The 23781-nt window shown below is 51.7% G+C and overlaps 7 protein-coding genes across 7 annotated transcripts; 3 read left to right on the top strand and 4 right to left on the bottom strand.

Annotated features, from left to right (window-relative positions):
• Positions 1-187: 187 nt before the first annotated feature.
• On the bottom strand, positions 188-2804 carry TGAM01_v207535 (hypothetical protein; the record flags this gene model as incomplete). Its single annotated transcript, XM_018805568.1, has 2 exons — positions 188-402; positions 470-2804. 2 exons carry the CDS (start codon positions 2802-2804, stop codon positions 188-190), a joined length of 2550 nt encoding a protein of 849 aa, XP_018661228.1.
• A 1874-nt stretch (positions 2805-4678) lies between these two features.
• TGAM01_v207534 (glycolipid transfer protein) lies at positions 4679-5544 on the top strand (the record flags this gene model as incomplete). The annotated part of the gene is made up of 4 exons (XM_018805567.1): positions 4679-4826; positions 4891-4949; positions 5045-5163; positions 5250-5544. The coding sequence occupies 4 exons, from the start codon at positions 4679-4681 to the stop codon at positions 5542-5544; spliced, it is 621 nt and encodes a 206-aa protein (XP_018661227.1).
• A 2462-nt stretch (positions 5545-8006) lies between these two features.
• TGAM01_v207533 (hypothetical protein) lies at positions 8007-9149 on the bottom strand (the record flags this gene model as incomplete). The annotated part of the gene is made up of 1 exon (XM_018805566.1): positions 8007-9149. One exon carries the CDS (start codon positions 9147-9149, stop codon positions 8007-8009), a length of 1143 nt encoding a protein of 380 aa, XP_018661226.1.
• Positions 9150-12914: 3765 nt separating this feature from the next.
• Positions 12915-15626, top strand: TGAM01_v207532 (aspartyl-tRNA synthetase; the record flags this gene model as incomplete). The annotated part of the gene is made up of 1 exon (XM_018805565.1): positions 12915-15626. One exon carries the CDS (start codon positions 12915-12917, stop codon positions 15624-15626), a length of 2712 nt encoding a protein of 903 aa, XP_018661225.1.
• A 709-nt stretch (positions 15627-16335) lies between these two features.
• Positions 16336-17798, bottom strand: TGAM01_v207531 (hypothetical protein; the record flags this gene model as incomplete). The annotated part of the gene is made up of 4 exons (XM_018805564.1): positions 16336-16521; positions 16578-16881; positions 16966-17585; positions 17658-17798. 4 exons carry the CDS (start codon positions 17796-17798, stop codon positions 16336-16338), a joined length of 1251 nt encoding a protein of 416 aa, XP_018661224.1.
• Positions 17799-18480: 682 nt separating this feature from the next.
• Positions 18481-19212, top strand: TGAM01_v207530 (hypothetical protein; the record flags this gene model as incomplete). The annotated part of the gene is made up of 1 exon (XM_018805563.1): positions 18481-19212. The coding sequence occupies one exon, from the start codon at positions 18481-18483 to the stop codon at positions 19210-19212; it is 732 nt and encodes a 243-aa protein (XP_018661223.1).
• Positions 19213-20221: 1009 nt separating this feature from the next.
• TGAM01_v207529 (murein transglycosylase) lies at positions 20222-21745 on the bottom strand (the record flags this gene model as incomplete). The annotated part of the gene is made up of 1 exon (XM_018805562.1): positions 20222-21745. One exon carries the CDS (start codon positions 21743-21745, stop codon positions 20222-20224), a length of 1524 nt encoding a protein of 507 aa, XP_018661222.1.
• Between the last annotated feature and the right edge of the window lie 2036 nt (positions 21746-23781).

Raw genomic sequence — 23781 nt, 5'->3', positions numbered from 1 at the left:
TTGATTGACCAATGTTGTTCAATTTTGAGATAGGCCACGTACAGTATAGAGACACTATAGGCGCGAGAGCCAAAGAAACAACTCGTTCATAATCAATACGCATTACAATATATTACCTAGGTATCTTTGCTTCACTTTTCCCAACACACGGTGGCGGCAAGCCAGAGAAATCTACACAACAAGCCTCTCAAGTATACACACTCTCCGTCCAGGCATTCACTTGAAGCCCCCGCTCAGCCATCTCCGCATCCTTCAAAAAGTCCATTGGCATCCACACCAGGTGGCCCTTGATCTCTGCCAGCTTCTTCTTCGCCTCCTCGGGCGGCATGAACTGGTCGAAAATGTGGCCAGGCTTTACGCCCGTAGGCGGAAGGAAGCGATTGTAATCGTCAAATGTTTTGACTGTTCTTTGTATTAGCTAGTGAAGATACAGTTGTAACCTCAGATATGATGTTTACGGAGCACTTACTGTTGTTATCTGGATCGGCGTGGAACAGTTGGCGGAAGAGGTCAGTGTTTCGATCTGCTCGACTTGTCCACATATCCCACAGCTCGTCACTAAGCGGATCCTCTACAAACTTCCAGCTGTCGTCATCATCATAGACATTATTCTTGGGCTCAACGCTCGGCGGCATTGCATTAATGTCGTTGTTGGCATCAAATTCTTGCGGAGGGAGGAGACCGAGATGCTCTCGCCAGAGCATCCGTCGCAAAGTGGCTGCGTGGTATCCTGCTTCAAACGGCCTTCCGTTCATGGTAGTTTGGATGATGTTGGTGTCCTCCATAACGATACTCAACTCACTGTCGTGGTTTCCTTGCTGGCTGCGATCGTTCAGGTTGCTCGAGCCGCAAATCACTACTCGGTCGTCGGCAATGAGTATCTTGGCATGTACGTAAAGCTCCTCTTGGACCCAGTTCTTAATCTCAGATGCTGGATCCGACTCGGACCAGGCCTCGTCTTCCAAAGAAGGTTGGCCAGCCATGGCATAATGTGCCACTGTAGGCGAAGTTTTGACTTCCTCCTGCGGCTTGGCTTTCTCAAACGTCTCCTTTGCTTGCAAAGCCTCATTATGAGCCTTTTCTTTCTCGTATTCCTGGCCCATGTGGTTATCCCTTTCATGCTCAATGGGATCTGTCGTCCCGTGAATGCCTTCACTCATAATGTCTTCGGCGAGAACGCGCTGGACCTGCTGGTATTTAATACCCGTCTTCTCCTCCGCTTCGGTGATTGCAGGGGTCTTATTCAGACGGTCGTAAGATCTCAAGTTGAAGAAGAAGATGTGCTCGGTAGGATCCACTCCCTGAGCTTTGATTTGTTCAAAGATGGAGTGCTCCCCTCGACATATCGACTTGTACTGGTAATCCATGATGGCTCTCGTGCCAGAGGCAGCGTTATCTCGAAGATCACCCGCAAATCCTGGAATGGCGGGAATGACGATGATGATTTTGAACTTTCGGCCCTCTTTTCCAGCCCGGACTACGGCATCGACAATGGCCCTTCCAATCGTGTTGTGGATTGGGGATTGATGCTCGCCAGTGGCAGTGATGAAGAATTGGTTCTCAATGTAGACATAGTGCTCCGCAGCGCGAATGATTTCTGAGTACGCGTTTTGGATGGAGTGATCCGTCAAGATTCCACTGGACCAGTCGGCACTAGATCTCACCACCTGCGCATGCACAGTTCCCCGGTTAGGCAGGTTCTTGGTTGCTAGGGGGCTTAAAGGATGCTTGACGTAGTCTCCCATCGGGTGCTTGGGCCGCTGCACGCCGACCAGGTCCTCGTCTTCGCCTTCACGGCCCTCGAGGATGATCCAGTCAAATCTCTCGTCACGTTTATACTTGTCTCGCTTGACAAAATTCCATCGCAAAACAAAATGCTCGGCGATGTCAAGGACACAAGGACCGATGACAGCCATGGAGACGTCGTGCCAAGGCATGCGGCCATAATCAGCCTTGCTGACCTCATTGTTCTGCCAGTCCTGTACTTTTTTAAAGTCCATGACTCGATTGTTGTTGAAGTCCTGGCCCGGCCAAATCTCCGCAGTCACATCGTCTGGATGAACGTCTGAAAGCGGGTGGCTTCGGGTGTCCCACCGGCCAAAACAGAGATCCAGGCCTCCGATGAAGGCAATAGAATAGTCAATGACGACAAATTTCTCGTGATGCGCCCAGTACATTGTCATGTCTGCCGCATTTTCGAGAACATTGTGATCCGGATGCCGCATAATGTTGATATTGTTGAATCCCGGAGTGCCCTCCGGACAGAGCGCTTGCAGGGCGTGTTTGGTGTGTTCCGAATTGCAAGTCAGAGCAGCTTCGACCTCCTTGTAAACGATGACGAAGATTTTGACTCCCTCATCGGCCTTTCGCTTCAGAATCTGATCGAGTCTGTACTCTTGCTTCTCGTGAGGCGGCCGTCGCATGAACAGCTCTGGTGAGAGCCACCAATCTTCAATGTAGATGGATTCCTTGGCCTGCTCCAGGGCGACAGACACGGCCCAGAAGTAATCTCGTCCGTCTATATACCATTTGATGAGATTGCCATCTCGCTCAGGGAAGAACGATTGGAATCGGTGAGACTCGCAGATTTTAGTTCTCTTTTCGTCGCAGCGCACTTCGTGCTCTTCATCGTGGCGGTGATTGCTGTTGAACAGGTTTCCAAATTTACCAATCTGATGCTTCTTGTTGATTGCGGCCACCTTGACATCGTGAAGCTTCGTGTCGTGGAGCTTGTCTTTTAAGTTGTCTATCAAGCCGTGGAGGCCGCGATGGCTTCCGCTTTCTGCGGGCTTGGGGGCGGCCATTGTTAAACGCTACTAGTAATAGAATATGGCTGGTGAGTTTCGTCACAGGGGAGGGGAATGAATAAGTAGGTAAGAAGCTGCTATCACGAGGCACACATGCAGCTGGGTAAAAAACGAATTTGGGTATCTGAAAAGTAAAACGAAATGAAAGCTGAGAGAAGGAAAAGACACTAGAGGGTAGAGGAGGTGCCAACTGAAACAATCGTATATATAGCACGCGCGCAGTCGATGCCAAGATCGCGGCCGTCAAGGAAGCGGGGGCTCAAGCTCAGCAGACTTGCACAGCATGAAACCATGACGAAGATCGACCCGAAGAGCGCTAGCTGAACTAAAGAAAAGTGCCTGCAGCTCATTTTTGCAAAGATACTAGGCCTAGAACTAGGGATTCATTTCATTGTACGAGGCAGATGCTGGCGGCGCCACGGGGCTGACAGCCGAATCGCAGCAGGGATTTGAAGCCTTGGGGGACTCGGATCCGCAAACTTACCTGAGGTAAAATGATTTTATGCAAAGCTAATCTGTCTGGTAGCGGCCCAACTTTTGCATCTCTGGCCAATTGATCCAGGTTTTCGTTTTGCCATTTTCGTTGCACGTCTTGGCGCAGCATCGGATCGAGCTCTGGCCGGTTCGCATCGAAAGTGGAGGGGCCAGCCTTGTTCATTTGTGAGGGGGGCGGTGACGTCACATCAGCCAAGAGCTGGGGTGGGATGTTCGTTACCTAAAGAAAAAGGAACGAAAGCAGTTTTTGGAAGGGGGACGTTTTATTCTCGGGTGGACACGGTGACGTATGGCGTGTATTGGCATTTCCTGGGCTGTGAGTTTTGAGGCAGAACATGTCCATTTCCTTGGCTGATTGGCTATGGCTAGTAAGTGTAGAGCTTGTGATTGTCTCGGCGCTAGTTCTGGCGGTTGGCGCCGCTCATCTGCCAGATCTGAGCTTGAAGCCATCCATGGTTTTAAGATACACGTGGGACTAACAATGATATATCACCGAGTTGGGCAAAGATTGGATCATCACTCGTCAATTTTGCGTATAAAAAAGAGTGGTGATCAGTGGTCAAGACGGCAATCCGTTTTCAGTTGTGACAGAATCAGAAACATACATGCTGGCTTGCCAGTGATAACTGATCAGCGCTGCGAGTGATTCTATCTGTCGTATACAGACTAACAGGAGTATTGACGCGTAATACCAAAACTTGGCTCTGCTGCCCGACATTATGTAAGCGGGATATATATCAGCGTCTCTATGCCCAGAGCTCAATTGCAATCTGTCAATCAAAAGTCTTGGTTGCATGTCACGCTTCTCTGGAGCAAATGCGGAGTACCTAGCTACATGCAGCAGAGTGGGCATCAGCCAGGGAAATACGGATCGCGGCCACAGTCTTGAAACGGGTCCATCTTTAGTGGGATAGAGAGCCAGTATAACAGCTGTTAGATGCTTTGCTTAGGGCTCTTGATGCTAGATAGTACACAATTATACTGAGCTTTACAATTACATCCAAAAATAAACACCCTCGAGCATCCATATCATTATTACTTATCCAATATCATAGTCTTGTGAATACTAAAACCAATACGACACAGTGCTCGTATCATCCAGCCCCATTGAGTTTGCTGCAGATTCGTAACCCCTCCCCCATCGACCCCTTTTCTCTTCAACTCTCCTGGCTGGCTCTCCAACAATCGACCCCACCTGTGCCTCTCTGCCCCACCAGCTCCAGGCCAGATGTCGAGCATTCACCGCCGACCCAAAGACCCGATCGCGTCTTCATCTTTCCTTCCTCTTCTCTCTTCCAGCTCCTCAATTCAATTCCAATCCTCCATTTCTGTCTTTTACTTTGCAACTTATTAAAAGCAAAAAAAACCTATCCAAAATGTCTGCTCCTGAAATCCCCGTCGGCGCCACCATCGTCCACACCTTCAAGCAGTCCTTTGTGGACGTGCCCATTGATGCCGAGAATGGCAATGCCATTGCTACCACCCAGTTCCTCGATGCTGCCGAGTCCTTGACCACCATGTTTGGTAAGCTACAGCAGCATGGACCGATATCTTCAAGAGACCAGAGTGTTCTAATCTGGCTATGTAGACCTCCTGGGCTCTGTTGCCTTCTCTCCCGTCAAGTCTGATCTGTTGGGCAACGTCAAGGTACGTCTATAGCTTCGTTGCAGCGTGCATCCCCGTCCACTCGACAGAACCGTTGAGACAACCAGTAGCTAACAATGCCTTCTTTCAACATCTAGAAACTCCGTGAACGCCAACTCGCCGCCCCCGCCGAGTCCACCAATGTCCAGGACCTCTGCCGCAACGAGCTCAAGGCGAAGAAGCACACTGCCACCGAAGGTCTTCTGTGGCTGGTTCGGTACGTACAATTGAGCTTTTCTGCAGCTCATACACATCCAAAAGGCTTAGAAACGTACAAAGACTAACCAAAGGTCCTCCAAACAGTGGTCTCGAATTTACCTGCCTCGCCCTCAGCGCCAACGTGGCCAAGGAGTCCGAGGAGCTTGCCGATTCCTTCCGAAACGCATACGGCTCGACCCTGAAGCCTCACCACAGCTTCTTGATCAAGCCCATCTTCAGCGCTGCCATGAGCGCCTGCCCATACCGCAAGGACTTCTACTCCAAGCTCGGAGCTGATGAGACTCAGGTCCAAACGGACCTGAGGGTCTACCTGGCCGCTCTCGACAAGATTGTCGGCATTCTGAAGGGCTTCGTGGAGAGCAAGGAGGCCAAGTGGTAAATTGATTGATTGATACCTACTAGTTGGTTAAGTTATTAGCACGATCTACCGAGTACATATTGGTAATTAACGAAGAAACGAATTCAGTTCGAATAGTCCCATTATTAGCTGGGGTTAAACATGTTGGCATCTTGGAGATGTACGAAACACTCCATGTCCCTTTGATGATGTGCTCGCTCGGAAGAGAGTAGCCACAGCCAATAAACTAGTAAAAGTATCTGAATGTTCAATGATATATGCGTGACTCCGATTATCAAAATTGAAAGCAACTGCGGCGACTTTATTTAAGCCTCAAGTAGTACCTATTCAATAGCATCAGACGCTAGAAAGAGAGATCAAGGGCTGTAAACCCTCCGGTATGTAAAGAGAGCTTGAACTTGATATCCAGCTCAATCCACCATGATAGAAGTTAAGCTATCATCTTAGTGGGAAGATGTTCCAACAAGCATTTTATTGAAATTCGTATTATCATGCTGAGAGTGAATCGCATAATTGAAGCAGAAATCCCTATATGCAATTGGGCACTTAGACATTGGATAACCAAGTACAGGCATTACTACCCTAGAGCATCGCATTTTTGAATCATCTCAATCACTTACTTGTGTGTTTCAAGAGCACAAGCAGTTTCAATTGAAGAAATAAGACTCATCTCATCATTGTTGAAGCATATCCCCTCTGCTATAGAAAGAACCCGGGCCTAATAATGTGGCGGAGAGCGCATGCATCGTCTGGCAATAGTCTGTTTCGTGAACAGCAGCAGAAACCCCGGTACATGAAGTCTACCAAGTCGCTACTCCTCTACTTTTCATTCTGAAGATATAAATACTGATAGCAACTTTGTAACTGGTCTATCTGAGTCAAAGCCATAAGACAAGCCGGAGTCTTTTGATAGCCTCCTTCTAGTCGTAAGCCACTGAGTAATTGCCTTATGCTTTGAAACTGTCCTGTGATTGCTTTCTAAGCCGCGCGATTCTATAGAAGTTGAAACATAAACAGAATCAGAAAGTTATCAGACCTTGAAGATTGCAAAATTGGTCAAATCTAGCAGCACCTTTCTCGCCGTCCAGGGTAGCACTGCCCTCTTTACAATAGTATCGCTCATCGTCCATGTATTACCAAACAAGGCATCCGCTCTTATGCTCACATGAAACAAAGAAAAGAAAATGAACTAATAAGCCTAATTGCCTCACATGGCATCCGGGTGTGTTCGTCAAAGTCATCCCCCTCCCTCCATCGGCACTCATAAGACCATCCGTCACCTCGGCAGCTCAACCACGCCACAGATTCAGTCAGCACTCTAAACCCGCGTTCTCGCATCTATTTAATCGTCCCTATTCATCCCGACTTCACTCTTGTGGCCAACCTCATTTAGGACCATCAACTAGTTTATTACCATTTTATTTTTATCTTGATTCATTCACACCATTCATCACCCTTTCCAACAAGCCACCTCGTGGTCTCACTCACTCCCCCCCGTGATCCCCCAGTAGCCTACCCGAACCATCCGAGCCGCATATCGTCTCAACCACAGTATAGCTATCTTAGCTTCCTTTAAGAAATACTATACCCCGTATATCACAAGCAAATAAAAACGATTCATAACTCTCCGTCTGCTCATTTAGACCTGGTATTAGACCCGGCACATGGTCTTCATCGAGAGTTAATCTTGCCTTGTAAGGCTTTCCCCCACGTGCCCGACTCGCATGAAATTCCCACTCGCTGCCGGTCATCCGATTTCCAAGAGACCATAAAGTAGGCAAGTAGTATCAAAGGTTCATCAAACACAAAGGTGTTATTGGGCTTGCATGTCGGAACGCCACGTTATGTCCAGTGTTAATAATACAAACTTGCATAAACACTCGTCCTAGAGGAGGGGCGTGAATGAAAAGGAGATGAATCAACGGTGTAGTTTAGTCTGAGGATGTCAGACAGCCATGGCTGACAGTCTTGCAAAACCCAAACTCCTGGATTTCAAGTAAAGACGGGAAGTTTAGCTTAGCGCCACGGGAAGTAAGAGATGATGCCAAGACATAGCCTTGATATATAAAACTCATTCAATTGTTAATTCTCAGTCGTGTACTATCAAATCAAATTGAAAAGTCCATTTGCATCTTTCGAGCCAGGTCTCGTTTATATCAGATAAACATCCCAATCGCCTATTCGCCGCTTCTATGCATGTTCCCTCCTCCAACGCCAGCAATAATCAGTCCGCTAATTAGTCTCTTAGTCTGGCTGCAGTCCATCTTTCTCTACCAACGTGTCTGTCTGTCTGTCTTTGTCTACTCTTGTCTACCAAGTGCAACGCAGTGCTGTGGTATGATCGAGACAATTTCAAGAGGAGTAAAGAAAAGCACAATAATGGAGGAGGGAAGCAAAAAGGATAAGAGAAACGCTATGAGTCGCCAATCAAGGAAAAGAAAAGGGGAAAAAAAAAAAAAACCAAGTCTAGAAAAAAGTCATGGTCAAAAGGGACCAGCTGATTTTGATCGAGAGATGAAACTAGGCCGGGGTATCCGCAAACGCTTTGTTTTCATGGATCGCATCGATTCCCTGTCAGTGTCGTGCGCCTGGCCGAGCCAGTTGGCAATGGCCTGAGTCGCCTCTGCGTATTCGACTTCGACACTCTCTTTTTGTATCATTGGCGGGGGGCAGTCCCATGCATGCTTCTCGCCCGCAACAATGCGCAAAGTGACAGTCTTTTGCAGACTCTGCAGTCTCTTTGCGAAGCGGGTACCCTCTGCGAGAAGCATATCATACTCGCACAAGCAGAGATGAATGGGCGGTAACTTTTTCATAATGTCATCCGGCATCAGGCCCGGGGACAGCCGAAGATCTGCGCGTTTGTGGCGAGGGATGGCGGGGAAGACATATGAGGCATCAATCAGGTCCGTCAAACCCTTGGACAGGGTGAGATCAGGACGAGAGCAGCTCAGCCTCTTGTCAGCCCTGTTGATGGTCCAGTCCAAGCCGGGATAGAAGAGCACGAGGCCCGTGATGCGAGGCACGGCGAAGGGCAGGGTGTAATTCCAGCGGGACGGGTCATTCATGATGAGCCAGCTGGACAGGGCCGTGGTGGCACCTGCGGAAAAGCCCGAGAGGATGATGCGACTGGGGTCAATGCCAAACTGGGCGGCGCGCTTGGTTATCTCCAGGATGGCATCGACAGAGTCCTCGATGGCGGTTGGAAATGGGTGGCTAGGCGCCAGGCGGTAGTTGACGGTGAAGACGACGGCATCCAGCGAGGTCATGACGGCGCATGCCCAGCGAGCATTGTCGGTTCCCTGGCCGAGAATCCATCCTCCTCCATGGAGAGCCACGACGGCTGCTCGAGGCCCGATGGATAGACGAGGCGGCGTCCACACCTCGACCCTGATCTTCTTGGGCCCCTTGCTCTCGGCGAGGGTCGCATCAACCCAGAACTCGGTGGACGGTGTAGGAGCGGCAGGCTCAGTGCGGTTGGAGATGCTGAAGCCGAGGCTGGATGCATAGCGGATGGCCTGCGCACGCGCATTCAGGGCCCAGCGAGAACTTGCCTCCAAGGGGTTGACATAGTCGTCAGGCTCCGGCACAGTCGGTTTCCTGATGGTTTCCGGGACGACTTCCATGGGAGAGGCGCGCGGTGGTCATACGCCGTGAGTCTGTTGAGCGATGATTTGGTGACTGCCACAAGCGTAGCCTGGCTTCTACGGAAAGGCAGGGCAAGCGGGGATTGGCTGTAGAAGGCTCTGGGGAACGAAACAGCGGGGTGGACGGATGGAAGAGGGGCGTGGATGGTGGAAGAAGAGGAAGAAGAGGAGAAAAAGTTTGATTCTATGAAGAGGCAAGGAGGGTGGGTGGCGCGAGGCACGGATAAGGTACGGCACAAATGATGAGATGGTGGACGAAAAGAGGCGAGGTACGCGCCGATACCTGCGATGATGGCGTCAAGGTGGCTGATAGTACTGTATCGTACCGTGCCGCGTGCCTTGCTGCTGGTGACGATCACAGTCTGGATAGCGAGTCGCTGCTCAGGGGAACTTGTACACGGACTTGAGGACGCTGACGGAGTATCTTTTTTGCCCGACTCGTGTGGCTTCGGGCCTAGGGCTTATCTGGCCAAGATAATCAGTCGCGAAGCAACGTTTTCCAACGACCAAGTTGGTTCACGAGAAACTCGCTGCCAAGATGTCGAGAGCTCTATACGTGTATCTTACACCATATACGCGCAATACAACGCTAAAGGGAGAGCGAACAGAGAGAAATCAAGATGCAACCGAATAACTGGGGTAGCATTAATTCGTGGAGACGCAGCAGTAAGAAAACCGGGAGCGGGTTCGATATTGCGCTAGCTGAGCCCCAGCAACCAGCAGGCTGGATCGGCGCAAAGCTTCTTTGAGAGAGACTATTTGCTGGGGCTGAGGGAATCTGGACTATGAGGGAATGGCTGGAGGGCTTTACGCCGATCTTGTCAAGGCAAAGGCTGAACGATTCGTGGTCGTTGTTTTGATTTTCGATTTTGCAGACTTCTAGAAACCAGACTATCATCCATCAGTTCCTTTTGGCAGTTTCCAGGGCACCTTGCCTAAAGTGGCACTTTGAATGGCCCTTAGTAATAAAAACCCAGTGCTACGGTCGCATTGCAGCGATGGAAAATCGTGGAAGTCGAAATCGGAGCACAGACCTGCTATGACGTACTGTGCAGTTCGACTATCGTCTGGTGCTCCATAGGCGGGTCCCAACGGTTCTTGCTCGTATCGCAGTTTCGCAGTATCGACTTGATTCTGGTTAATTGATTCCTTCCCGAGGAGCTGATCGGACGATGCCGGGCCAAGGCATCGCTTGCTTTGCCGCGCGGTTCCTCTTCTCCTTTCTTTTTCTTCTACCTATTCAGTGCACATGATTTTGATGCTCCATCTTTGTGGGAGTATTCTGCATGCCTAGGCAAAGCAGTTCAAATTACCGAGCTGCTGTCTGGCTCAAGTTGAGGAACCGTTTCACCTTCTGACGTCATTGCAAAACTTCGACTTTGTAAATGGCTGATTTTACCTGCACACCGAAAGAAGAACGAAAAGTACAACATTGCGGATTCCGTTGATTGGCAGGTATATCCCCGATAGCCGCTCTCGGCCAGGATGAGTGCAAAAGTGCACAGAAGCAGCGGCACTAACGGCGCTCGATAAGGTGAAATAGACTAGGAGAAACTTCAAATGAAGATCTACTTGTAGAAGTTGCTGCTGCATCCGCTGCATTACCCCAATAGGGCAGAGCGCGATATACTGGCAGATTCTGCATAGGCACATTGGTTGCCTCGTACTTTAATGCCCGATAAAATCTGCAGCCTTTCACTCCCAATTGCTGGTTACCTAACAACATGGGCAACCAGATCCTGGTAATTGCTTTTGTTGACGGTTTCGGGAACTTGTGATGTGCAGGGGGAACAGCCCCGTAAATGGCACAATTACATCATGGACGTCCCCTCCAAACAAAGAGTCACCGCATGCAGAGCTGCACGTATAGCCGTGTATGCATGTTATTCATCATTTGGAAACGGGAAACGGGGCCTGCAAGCAACCCGCTGCTTGGGTGAAAGAGCACATAATCATGCATTAGCTGGAAAAAAGAGCGTGGAAAGCAAAAAAGACAATGAAGCGCTGGAAGCTGCAGCACGAGCAGCTGGGCGTCCAGACTGCGCACTAGCGCCCGTCCGCCTGTCCGCTAATCATCCATCCGTGTATCTCGTGCGACGCCGGACGGCACTAGACATGCAGTGCCGGCCGACGGTGCGCAGAAACTGCAGAAACTAGAGGCAGAAGAGCAATTCCAGAGCAAGCAAAAGGCAGCAGAGGGGAAATCCCTGCCACCGTTGCAGCCACTGTTGCAGCCACTGCTGCATGTGCTCGGGCTCAGTCAGCACGGCGCTTAGTGCAGAACTTGCTTGCTAAAGAGTATAGGCTGAGATTTGATATCAGACTATCGAGGTACACACTTACTCTGCTATTACTAAACCTCTTGCAGGCGCCCACCCCCTCGGCTGCGCTCGACCCAATGGCACTGGCAGAATCTTCGCACTGATTCCGTCCCGTGCTAGGCGGATAGGCTGCTCGGGCTCGGGCGGAGTCCAGCGTTGACGGCGGGTGGAGATTGGGCTGATGGCAGCAAGACGATGGATGATAGTCACAGTCAAGGGAGCTGGCAATTTCTGCACCACGGCCAGGGGCCCGCGAGCTTGCCGAGGAGAGGTCAGAGGACGAGCCCCTCCTGCTCGGTTCGGCCATCCGACGAGTTTTCGCGCCTGTTTGGGCTGAGTCCATGCTGGCCTGGACTTGATATCGTGCATAGATTGATGTCTCTTTGCTGCTGATACCCCCCCTGTTCAGCTGCCCCCAGCATCCTCGGCGGCATCCACTGCAGCAACGGGTTTTGTCGCCCAGTGAGTGCATTGGCTGTTTACCAAATGATTACGCCTACCTGCTTGTGAACCGGTGATAAACTAGGTCGTAGTGGACTCAGCATTGGCTGTTGCTTGAGAACGCCTCGTTGCGTCCTATAAGACCAGAGCAAGCCTCGCCAAGAGCTACTGCTGTGGCTTCTCTCTCTCTTCCCTTTCTCTTCATCATCGCCGTCATTGACTCGCCGCCGCCTCTGTGGCTCAAGGAGATTTCAGATTTCTCATCCAAGAAAAAGAGGAAAGTCCCGCGCCTTGCTTTGCCACACTTCCGGTTTCAGCACACCATCCTCTCGATATAAAGCGTACAACCTATTTCCTATCAAATACAAAGTCCAAGCCAATTCCCATCTTTTGTGACAGTCGTCCAAAAATAGCCATCCCTCCCCCCACGGCTCAGCGGCCCGCGAATAAAAGCCCATTGAGAAAGCGCAGCTCTCCGCCTCGACGTTCGCGGTGATTCAGTTCCACGTCATTGACTCTGAAGCAACAAGGCACGCGGAGGCGAAATACGACACAGGAGCTGTCAGGGCAGAGATTTCGATAACATCATCGCGCCTACAGGGGATCACAGCGTCGGACCAATTACAGCGGGCTGCACCGCAGGCGCCAGGCACTTCTGCCCCCCGAAATTATCGCCCGCCCGTCTCTTAACCCCGCCAAAACGAACCCCGCGACCTCCGGCAGGGAATAAACCGTTGCCACACATCGCTCGCTCGTCTCAACATTGTGCGACTTTTCTCGCCGGCAGCCAATCAGACCAGAATTTCCGCGGATATAGCACCAGGAGTAGCAGCTACTTTCACCGCGGTGTTTTGCGAGCCCTCTCTGAGCTGCTATTTAGTCTCTTTCTCTCGTTGCCAGGCATCTGATCGGATCCCTGCTCAGGCAACGCCCCATAGCATAGCCATCTCGCATTGATATCCCGCATCTCTATATCGTCACCATGCCGTCCACCGACAGCGGGAGAAACTCCCCTATCCTGTCGGCCTTTGGCCTTCCGCTTCGCTCCAACAGCACAAGAAGCAGCAGACGCGCCAGTCCTGACCGTTCCGTGCCTCGCGATCAAGTCCCCAAGAACTACCACGCTGGCGGCCTCAACAGCAACCGCAGCAGCTACCACCAGTACATGGTCAACGAAACTCCCACGCCTGCGACGCCCACGATGTCGGCGCAAGCTATGCCTACCTCGCCCATCTCCCCGGCCGTCCACAGCGAGGCCACCCGCAAGATCCTGGCGACGATGAACGAGGGCCGCAGGTCGGCGCCGAGCTCTCCGCGATCCAGCATGGACAACTCTACCACGTCTTTTGACAGCGTGCGCAGCAGCGGCTCTGACTGGCCGACGCACCCCTACGAGCTCAACACCATTGCCGAGCTGGACACGCTGCCCATTGGCACAGAAGTCAACTTCCGTGGCCGTATCCATACCCAGCGCCAGCTCTCCAAGGCCCTCGACTTCCTCCTGCTGCGTGACCAGACCTTCTCCATCCAGGGCGTCCTCTCGAGAGAAAACATGGACATGGTTCAGTGGGTGCAGAAGCTGCCTGCCGAGTCTCTGCTCCAGATCAACGGCGTTCTCAAGGCGCCCCCGGAGCCTGTGCGATCTGCCACCGTGTCCCACGCCGAGGTTGATATCCACGGCCTGTGGCTCGTGAACCCGGCCCAGAATGCCCCGTTCAGTGTTTACAGGCCCCCAGAGGCTCTGCGCAGCCGCATGTCTTCACGTATTCTTGATCTGCGGCACCCGGCCAACCAGGCGCTGTTCCGCATTCGATCCCAGGTCTCTCACCAGTTCCGTGAAACCCTCGAGGGCTTTGGATTCGTGGAGATCAATACTCCCAAGCTTCAGCCCGCCGCCACTGAAAGCGGTGCCTCCGTTTTCAAGGTCAACTACTTTGGCCGCAAGGCTTTCTTGGCCCAAAGCCCGCAGCTCGCCAAGCAAATGTCCGTCGCCGCCGATTTTGGTCGCGTGTACGAGATTGGCCCCGTTTTCCGTGCAGAGAACTCCAACACTCATCGCCACCTTACCGAGTACACTGGTCTTGATCTCGAGATGGCCATTGAGCATGACTACCATGAGGTCATCCAGGTGCTTGACGACTTCCTCAAGAATGTTTTCAAGGCCGTCTACGCCATGCCCGAGGTTGAGGTTCTCAAACAACGATGGCCCAGCACCGAGTTCAAGTATCTGGATGAGACACTCGTTCTCGACTTTAGAGACGGCCTTCAGATGCTGAGGGACGATGGTCGTGAAGCTCCTGAGGAAGATTTGTCCACTGCCGATGAGATTCGCCTTGGTGAGCTCGTCAGGGAGAAGTTCAACACTGATTATTACGTTCTCGACCGCTTCCCCACAAATGCCCGTCCGTTCTATACCCACAAGGACCCCGAGGACCCCAGATGGACCCGATCCTTCGACATCTTCATCCGTGGTCAGGAGATTTGCTCCGGTGGCCAGCGTATCCACGATGCCGCCGAGCTGCGCGCCAACATGTCCGCTGCCGGCATTGCGGAAGACGGCATGGAGGAGTACCTAGCCGGCTTCGACCTGGGTGCGCCGCCCCATGCTGGAGCTGGTCTGGGCCTTGAGCGTATTGTGACCTGGATGCTCGAGCTCGGAGACGTCCGCAACGCCTCGCTCTTCTACCGCGACCCCAAGTCCCTCCCCGACCGCAAGCCCGGTCTGCCCCATCCCGAGGCCGACACCACCAAGCAGTATGCCGCACTCCACACTCCTCCCGTCGAGAAGCTCATTGCCAACTACGGCGATGCCTCCAACACCTCTTGGCTCGACGAGCGGTTCGAGATCTGGAGACACAAGTCTGGTGCCGCTGTCGGATTTGTTCGACAAGACAAGTTTGCCATGGTCACTGGTGATCCTCTCTGCGACAAGTCGCAGTACACGGACGTCATCAACTCCTTTATCAAATATGTGCTGACGGAGCTTCACATGGTCCCCATGTGGATGCTTGTCTCGTACGACGTGCAGAGGATCCTGGCTCACGACTTGGGCTGGCGAACCCTGTCCTGCACGGAAGAGCAGCGTGTTGACACGGCCAGACACCAGAGCCCTGCCGGTGGCCCCAAGGCCCGCAGAGTCGAGCGTGAAGGCATCAAGATCCACGAAGTCAAGGCTGACGAGGACTTCATCAGCCGCGCGGAGCCGCAGATCGAGGCCTGGAAGGCCAACCGCAAGGGCAAACAGGTTCACATGACCGAGGTGCGCCCCTGGGTCGACATGGAGCACCGCCGCTACTTTGCTGCCGAGAAGGACGGCAAGGTCCACGCCATGGTGGTGTTGGCCCAGCTGGCTCCCCGACACGGCTGGCAGGTCAAATGGGCGCTCGACTTCCCCGGCGCCATCAACGGAGCTATTGAGATCCTCATCGAGCACGCTCTTTCGTGTGTCACCGGCCAGGTGACGTTTGGTGTCGGCGTGTCAGAGAAGCTGACGCCCGGCGAGCACCTCCACGGCATTCGGGCTAAGTTCCTTGCCACCACGTATCGCTCCATCGTCGAGAGCCTGGGTCTCCGTCGCAAGGCGGGCTTCCGATCCAAGTTTGGCGCTCTGGGTGAAGAGGTCTACATTTGTTATCCTAAGCACGGCGTCGGCTTGAGAGACTTGCAGCAAGTCATCAAGTTTTTCCAGGATTAAACATCTCCAAAAGTGTGTGTTCAATGGGTTAAAGGAGGGAAAAGGGATGAAGTGATACCACATGATACCATTAAAGAAACAAGATAGAAAAAAAAAGTCAGTTGGGTGCACAATAAACGAGTGGACTGGGGGAGGTGGACTGGGGTTTGGGATGGATGCTTTCCTTTATTTTGCTTTTTTCTTTCTTTCTAAGATACCGACTTTTCCCTGTTTTCTTTTCCTTTTCTTTTTGCCCTATTCCTTTCTTCTCTTCGATGATGGCAAATTACCAAGGCATCATGAACAGATTATGTATAGACGGGGGTGGTGGCGGATTGACCCTTTTGTGTTGTTTATTTTGTTTTGGATGGAATAATGAAATAGCGCATGGAAAGAAAGATGGTCTAAACATTGGTTATGAAGTAGTTTTTCTTCTATTTATTATACATTTTTGATGAATGGATATGATGCACAGAGTTCTGAAGTTTCGGCATGAGTCCTTTTGTAGAAGAGCAGTAGCAATCGTGACTTTTGCTGCCTCTTGAATAAAGTGGTAGATGATGGAAAATAATAACAAATCTTTGGTGCTCATGACGTTTCTAACGTATCATATCATATAGACCTAGGTATGCTGGATCTTAATTCTGCATGTGTATCTCATCAAGCCTCCATATCTAGCGTTATCCCGTCTAAATCTATTTCTTTCTAGATTTTGCCTCTTCTTACACTTTTAGTCATGCCATGAAATGTACAGCATAATGCCCGCCCCGGCTGCAACGGCCGCAAACTGCGTCAGCGTCTTCCGCAGCTCTTCGCCCTTGTTGGGCCCCGTCTCGAGCAGCTCCGGGATGACGGCGACGGTGCCGACGTACAGGAACGTGCCAGCCGTGAACGGCAGTAGCATATCGCCCCATGTCTAGTGCAAGAGATGTTAAGTCAAGATGAAAAACAAATTGGAGAAGAAGAACTTACCAGGCTTGTTCCCCAGAGCCCCCCAATTCGCGGCATCGCCTCGCCGTCGGCGCCTCCAGAGCCGAGTTCCTGGACGGCAATGCCAATGAGCGTGCCCATGAGGGCGCCGATGGCGGTGACGAACTGGGACGCCATGGCGGCGCGCTTGGAGAAGCCGGACTGGATGAGCAGCGCAAAGTCGCCGACCTCGTGGGGGATCTCGTGGAAGAAGACGGCGACGGTGGTGGTGGCGCCGATGGTGGGCGAGGCGTAGAAGCTGGCAGACATGGCGAGGCCGTCGGTGATGTTGTGGGTGAAGTCGGCACTGGATGACAAGCAATGAGTGGTTAGTATCAGATAGGTATACGTACTCGGAAAGCTTGGGTTGCAGTTAGACGGGAGGACTTACATCAAGTTGAGGTATCCGCCTAGTTTTACGCTGGGGTTAATCTCCTTGAGCTGTGACTGCTCATCTGCCTGAACCTCCTTGCTGTCGCCCTTCTTCCTCAACTTGGCCTCGCCCTGGACGGTGTTTGCTCCAGTAGAAAGACCGACATCTGCCGTCCTAGCATGCTTCTCGTCACCATGCGCGTGTCCGTGCGAATGATCATGGCCCTCGCCCCCCGTCGCAATTCGCAAGCCTTTATCCATGGCCACAAACGTCATGAAGCCAACGAGTATGCCCAGGCCGAGGATCAGGTTGCGGTTCGGCTCGACAAGCACAAACCGGGCCCTGTCCGGCTCGTCCTCGCCGACAAAGATCTCGGGCAGCAGGTGGAAGAGCGTGTCGCCGAGAAGGCCTCCGACGGCAAAGGCCACCATGACGGACAGCGAGGAGGGATCGATGTTTGTCGGGACGAGGGCGAGCAGGAAGTTGGGCGGGCCGGAGATGTACAGCGTGGCCAGCAGCGCATTCACGGCGGGCGAGCCGGGGAAGAGCACCGAGAAGAGCTGCGTCGTGAGGGACGAGGGCGCGGCTTCGAAATGGGCCGCTTTGGCGGTGTTGAGCTCCTGGACAACGGGGCATGTCTATTCACTCACCAATTAGTCAAACGTATGTTTTGATATAAAGACAAATTACAAAACGGAACGGCACCGTACCTGAAGCCGGCCATCAAGCTCCTCCAAGCTCAGGCTCTCAATGGCAGCATGGCTTCCCTTGATCTGCGACGCCGCCGCACAGGCCGCCAGCACGAATGCGCATGACGCAATAGCGGTCTTGAAAGCGCTTCGACGAGCCATTGTGTGTGAGCAGCTAAACTTCTCAATTCGTGTCTTTTTGCGAATTGAAACAGACGCCGATAGAGGCTGTTGTCGCTGTCGTGTGATGGGATGAAAGAAAGACACGAAAGCTCCAATTGGAGGTGGAGCTAAGATGAAGAGACCCCGGCACGTACTACAGGAGTTTAAATCAGCGGGCTAGGCTGTTTTGGGAAGCGGTGCTTTGATGTGCTAATTATAGTTTGGTGTCTTATATCCAAGATCATTATACAAGACGACGGCGAAGAAAAAGCATTTCTGGGGATGCTTTATGTTATCAATGTTATACGTAAGCAACTGTCAAAGTGCATGCCAGATGGTAGAGGAGATACAACGTACAGTAAATCGAATAGCTCAAAGCTGATTATATGAACCGACCAAATCCAATCTTGGCCTGCAAGAGTCAAACTCTCTGTAATAGTTTCATGCCATTGGCTTATTAACATCGTCATGTTCTTGTCTGATTAGCTGCACCAACGCAATCCAAATGCACGCGTTATCCGTAAGCGACGTTCCCACCTATCAGCGACCGTTCCCGCTGTCCAGCCCACGTGCCTCTTACAAGGCCATGGATTATAAAGTAATCGAATTGCTACAAGATAACTCGTTTGTTTATCTTGTTCCGATTCTGCTAGACAAATCATTCACCATCATTCAAGACACAATGGCCACCAAAAGTACCAAAAGCACCAAACAACGCCCACTCTACCCCCGTGGCATCCCTTCCAAATTCTCATCCGATGGAATCGTCCAGCGCTTCCCCGGCAACACCATAATCTGCCATCTACCCGCCAACTCTCCTCTCCAGCCCAGCCTAAACAGCGTCTACAAATCACTAAGCTCCCACCCCGTCTTATCCAAGCTCATCCATCTCCTCCCCAAAGACTCTTGGCACATGACCGTCCATGGCGGAATCCACGGCGATAAAGTCACTCCCGGAAAGCGACCTCCCGGATTCGAAGGACGGTTACTAGAAGAAGTCACCGAGGATTTCGCCCAGAAGCTAAGACAGCTGGGCATGGAGCTGGAAAAGGAAGGTCTGGCGCCTCCCTACAAGATGAGAATTCGGGGATTCAACGGAGCCAAATTCTTCATCGGGTTGGAAGTCGAAGGAGCTACTGCAGAAGAGGAAAAACGCATGCGATTGCTGCGAGATAGACTTGCTGATGCGCTGGGGCTGAGACAGCCAAACCACGACACATATGGCTTCCACATCACCATTGCGTATCTGATGAGATACATTGAGGGGAAGAATAGAAAGATGCTCAATGCAGTGTTTGAGAAGCACCTATCAGAGGTACAGCTGGAGTTTGAGCTTGGAGCAGCGGAATTCTGCACGTATGAGAACATGTATTCCTTTGTAAGGCTGTTCTATCTCGGACAAGGTCAAGACTGAATGGGATACTAAGCTGCTTTGTAATCCCTTTACATGAAGATGTACACAGCATAGATATTGCGTCGTATAAAGCCTAGACAGCGCCACACTTGCCTCAGTCACAACTCCATTTCTCATTCCCATCTCAACAATCTCAGCCTTCATCCGACGCCAATTGAGGCCGTCAAAAGGATGTTACCTGTATGACATTGCCCTGGGTTTGAATCTGGTTCTTGAGTCACAAAAATTTATGCATCTGAGTAGGAGAAATTCTTGGCGAGCTGAGTGAAGAAGAGGGATGAGAGGTCTGTCATATATCGACGACAATCCAGTCACAGGGTGCCTTCAAGAAGGAAATGCCTAGCCACGCTTCAACTTCAGCTTTTAAATACCGTCTAGAGGCTCTTCGATGGTACGCTGCAACTTCTTGAAGATGGCACGATGGCCTCATTGGGGAATGGGGGAGCCATGCGTCTACCATGTGGCTTATCTCTAGCCGATGGCGAGCTTCTCTGTTGCCGCCGCACCTTGATGTCTCACATCAAGCTGGCTTACATGCATCATTTAGACTAATATAAGGCTTGATATAAATCAGAAGGGTATCCTTTACTCATAAAACAAATGGACGTTGGGAGGTATAAGATCTTCAGGACGGTATTTATATCCAAGTCTTCGCAACGGAGTTCATGTAAATGTAATTCTTTTATGTTTTTGACTCTTGATAGTATATTCTATAATAAAATGAGTGTGTTCATTCATCCATGTAATCCATAAACCCTCTTAACCCAAAGTATGTCATAACCCTTCATTAATCCGTCTGCAGCGAATTTTTCACAAGCCAGACGTCAGGGCATAAACGAACCAAACGACCTATTTTCTTGGTACATCTGATAAGTATGCATAGAAGCCATACAATTCATTAACATGCAATCCTCAACCACAGTACATGTATCCCCCTCGCGTCCATTCTCCTGGTAATCTCACTCTCTGTTTCATGAAGAGAGTCTGCAGGAAGACCATTGTTGGACTTTTACAGAGCAATAGCAGCCATGGCAACAGCGGCAGCGGCAGCTCCGAAAGAGCCCAGCTTGTTACCACTGTTTCCAGGGGCAGTAGACGAGGGAGCAGAGGGGCTGCTGCCGGATCCAGAGCCGGTAGGAGAGCCACCAGTAGAGACGGTGCTGTTAGCAGTGGGGAAAGGCACAGAGGCAAAGGTAGAAGAGGCGGGAGGAACACCACCGGCACCAGCGCCGCCAGGAGTGGAGGAGCCTGAAGAACCGGTAGTTTGAGGCTCGGAACCAGTAGTCTGAGAGCCAGAGGAGCCAGAGGAGCCAGAAGAGCCAGAAGAGCCAGAGGAACCGGTAGTCTGAGGCTCTGAGGCGGTGGTCTGAGAGTCTGAAGACCCAGTAGTCTGGGACTCTGAGGTGCTAGTAGAATCAGAGCCGGAGCTAGAGCTAGAGCTAGAGCTGGAACCAGAGCCGGAAGAAGAAGAAGATGAAGATGATGAGGAAGAGGAAGAACCCGCAGAAGAAGAGGCAGCAGCAGAGGAACTAGCAGGCTTGCTGGGGGCCGAAGAAGAGGTCGGGTTCGTGGGGTTGGTGTCGACATTGGCGCAAGAAAGATCAAACAGGGGCTTCTCGGTCAAGGAGCTGCCAATGAGGCCAAAGCTGGGGTTGGGCGCACTAGGCTCGGCATCCTGAAGAGTGTACCACCAGACGTTGGTCTTGCCAAAGTTGGGGCAGCCAACCTGCTGCCAGTACTCCTGAGCGTTACTCACAGAGGCCACGGCGTCGCCAGAGCTCTTACCGTTGACGGGCCAGCCGGTCTCGGTAACCCAGACGTCCTTGCCAGGGCCGGCGTTTTGGATCTTCGTGAGGGCAGACTCGTACAGAGACTTTGCGTTGGCGATGGCGTTGGTGTTGGTGTTCTCGTAGTAGGGGTAGGTGTCCATGCCGAGCCAGTCGGAGGCGTCAATCACAGGCTTGTTGGAGTCCAACACCCAGGCGTTCCAGGTGTCGACGTGGCCAACGGGCACCTTGCTCAAACAAGAGCCCTTGATGGTGTCACGGACCTGGTTGATGTAGTTGACCAGAGTTCCGGGCTGGGCTCCGGGGCCGGCATCGGAAGCAACACCGGTGGGAGTGATCCGGTACAGATCCTCGCTGCCAACGGAGATACCGGCAACCAGGCCGTCCAGCTGACCACAGTACTGGCTAATGGTGCTCTTCAGAGCGGCAATCTCGTTGGCGAAAGCGGCGTCACCAGCAGAAGCCCAGAGACCAAACAGCAGACTGGTCTTGGTGCTGATGGCAGCGGGAATGGCACTGATGGGTGAGTTGGTGGTGCCGCCCTGGATCATGGTGTAGATACGGGCACTGGTGAAGGCGCCATTGGTGCCATCAAGGCCGGCGGCCGTCTTGAACTCGGCCTCGAAGTCGGTCTGGGCCTTGGGCTGACCGCTGGTAAAGGTCGAGCCGTAGTTGAAGCCCTGGTAGGCAGCGTTGACCGCCGAGACGGCCGTGGCCAGAGTGAGAAGAGTGGACGAAGAAGGCATTTTGCGTGTCTTTGGCCTAGTAGATTATGATTATGCTTTTCTCTCTTTATATGTATGTAAAAACTGGCGATATTAGGATAGTATCGTCGGTCCCAAAAAAAAGCGAACGAGCTCAAGCCGAGCAAAGAAACGAGTGTCTTTGCAAAGCACGACTTGGTGATGTTACCAGGTATAGCAATCACAGGTCAAGCGAGAGTGAAGAGGCCCAAGTCCACAGAGGATCAGACCAAAATAGGGATACAAGCGACTGAAGGTGTTGGTCTAGAGGAGAGGATGAAGGAAGAAGAGACAAAGAAGAAAAGCAGCCGGAGACACTGCTTGAAAAGGAAAGCCAGAGACACGCAAAACGTCAGCACCGGGCCAGCGTGGATTGGGATACGAGGACGCAGCAGCAGGTCCCAGAAAAAGCAAGGTACAGCACACAAAGAGCCCACGCACTGCAACAACCCACAGTTCCGTTCCACACCAACTTTTTTTCTTTCTTCTTCTATTCGTCTTTTCCTTCTCTGTGTTCTGCTCTAGTTTCTTCTTTGGCGGCCAAGCCACAGGGGTTCCGGAGTGGGTGTGGCATTTCGTCACAGGCACCGGCCAGCTCCAGCTCTCCCACAAATCGCCTCTCGCCCAACTTATTGGTCGCCATCCCACAAATCGCCCAGCGAGCCCACACTGGATCGAGGCCCACGTTTTGTCTGATCCAGACGGTGGGGCTGCCGTCCAGGCCTGGCCCTGGTCGTATCGCCGTCGTGTCATGCCATACGGATACAGCAGAGAGAAAAAGAGAAGAAAATGCCGCTCGATTGGCGAGTGTTTTTCTTGCTGGTCGTAGACGGAGCACCCCTGCATGGAGCATTGACTTGACAGCGTGCGACGTCATGGCGCCATCTCAGATCACTCCATCAACCACGACATGCTTCTCGGTATCTAGTATTATCATGCACTCAGGGCATGGAGCAGCGCATACATCATCTTCTTCTGCTTGTGTTGTGTCTATGTAACGTTGGTCCAAAAAACATCACCAAATCTCAACGAAGAAAAGCAGAGAGAAGACGAAAAAAAGAAAACGCCACAGCGGCAGCCCGGCATCCCCCCGGTTCAAATCGTGGGCGCTAAAAGCCTGACAGCTTCCTACTAACGTGCGAGATACTTGCTACAAAGTATCTTTTTCAACATGCCGCCCTGTCTCCAGAGCCGAGATCCGACTGAAAGGTACATGAAAGCGTCGTACCTCTGCCCTAAACTCTGCTGCTTTTTCGTGCTGGAACAAGTCAAACAGTTGGACATATAGTAGGTATAGATCTGAGTAGAAGCTCAGCTGTTAAATGAGAGAGCAGCAGAGCAACAGATGTCAATACCAATGTCAACTTCCTAGCTTTACTCACTTATACCCCCCCAAAAAGATGGAAAAGGGCAGCCAGGGTGCCACACCGCACTTCACAAAGCGCTCGTGACCTCGTGTTCGCCCACAAGAAGGGCGTCCATCTCTCCAGCTTCGTATTCCAATTAGACTAACCGCTTGGATTTTGATACTACTACATTTCCATGTCTTTTCATTCTTTCTCTCCAAAAGAGGAAAGCCAAACTCAGCTAAAAGTTCACCCTCACAAAAAATGCATCTTTCAGCTGCTCATTTTCTCTTCCCAAAAAAAAAAAACCTTGAAAGGCCCTCCCGGCTCTTCGGAACATCCGCCTGTGGCTCCCACTAACGCAGCAGAAAAAATGCTAGAGGAACCACAAGGGGCGCCACAGGCTTCGTAAGCTCGGTACCTGCATGGAGATACCCAGTATTACACGTGACTGTTATCCATAGAATCGAGATGCAGCTTGACAGCTTGACGGCTTGGCTGCTATTGCGTTGTCAACATGTGTGTATTCCAGTACATGCGAGTACAGTGTTGCTGCAGATCGCAACAGAGTATATGGGTACTCATCTATTGGTTCTAAATACTACTTGATATTGGAACCTGGAGCTAAAAGTCTTCATCACGTTCAATTCTCACGCTTCATATTGATTCGACATAGAGATAGAGTCATGTCCT

This window comes from Trichoderma gamsii (assembly GCF_001481775.2).
Source record: "Trichoderma gamsii strain T6085 chromosome Unknown Scaffold_28.2, whole genome shotgun sequence".
NCBI lineage: Eukaryota > Fungi > Ascomycota > Sordariomycetes > Hypocreales > Hypocreaceae > Trichoderma > Trichoderma gamsii.
This window is presented reverse-complemented; position numbering and strand designations above follow the sequence as displayed.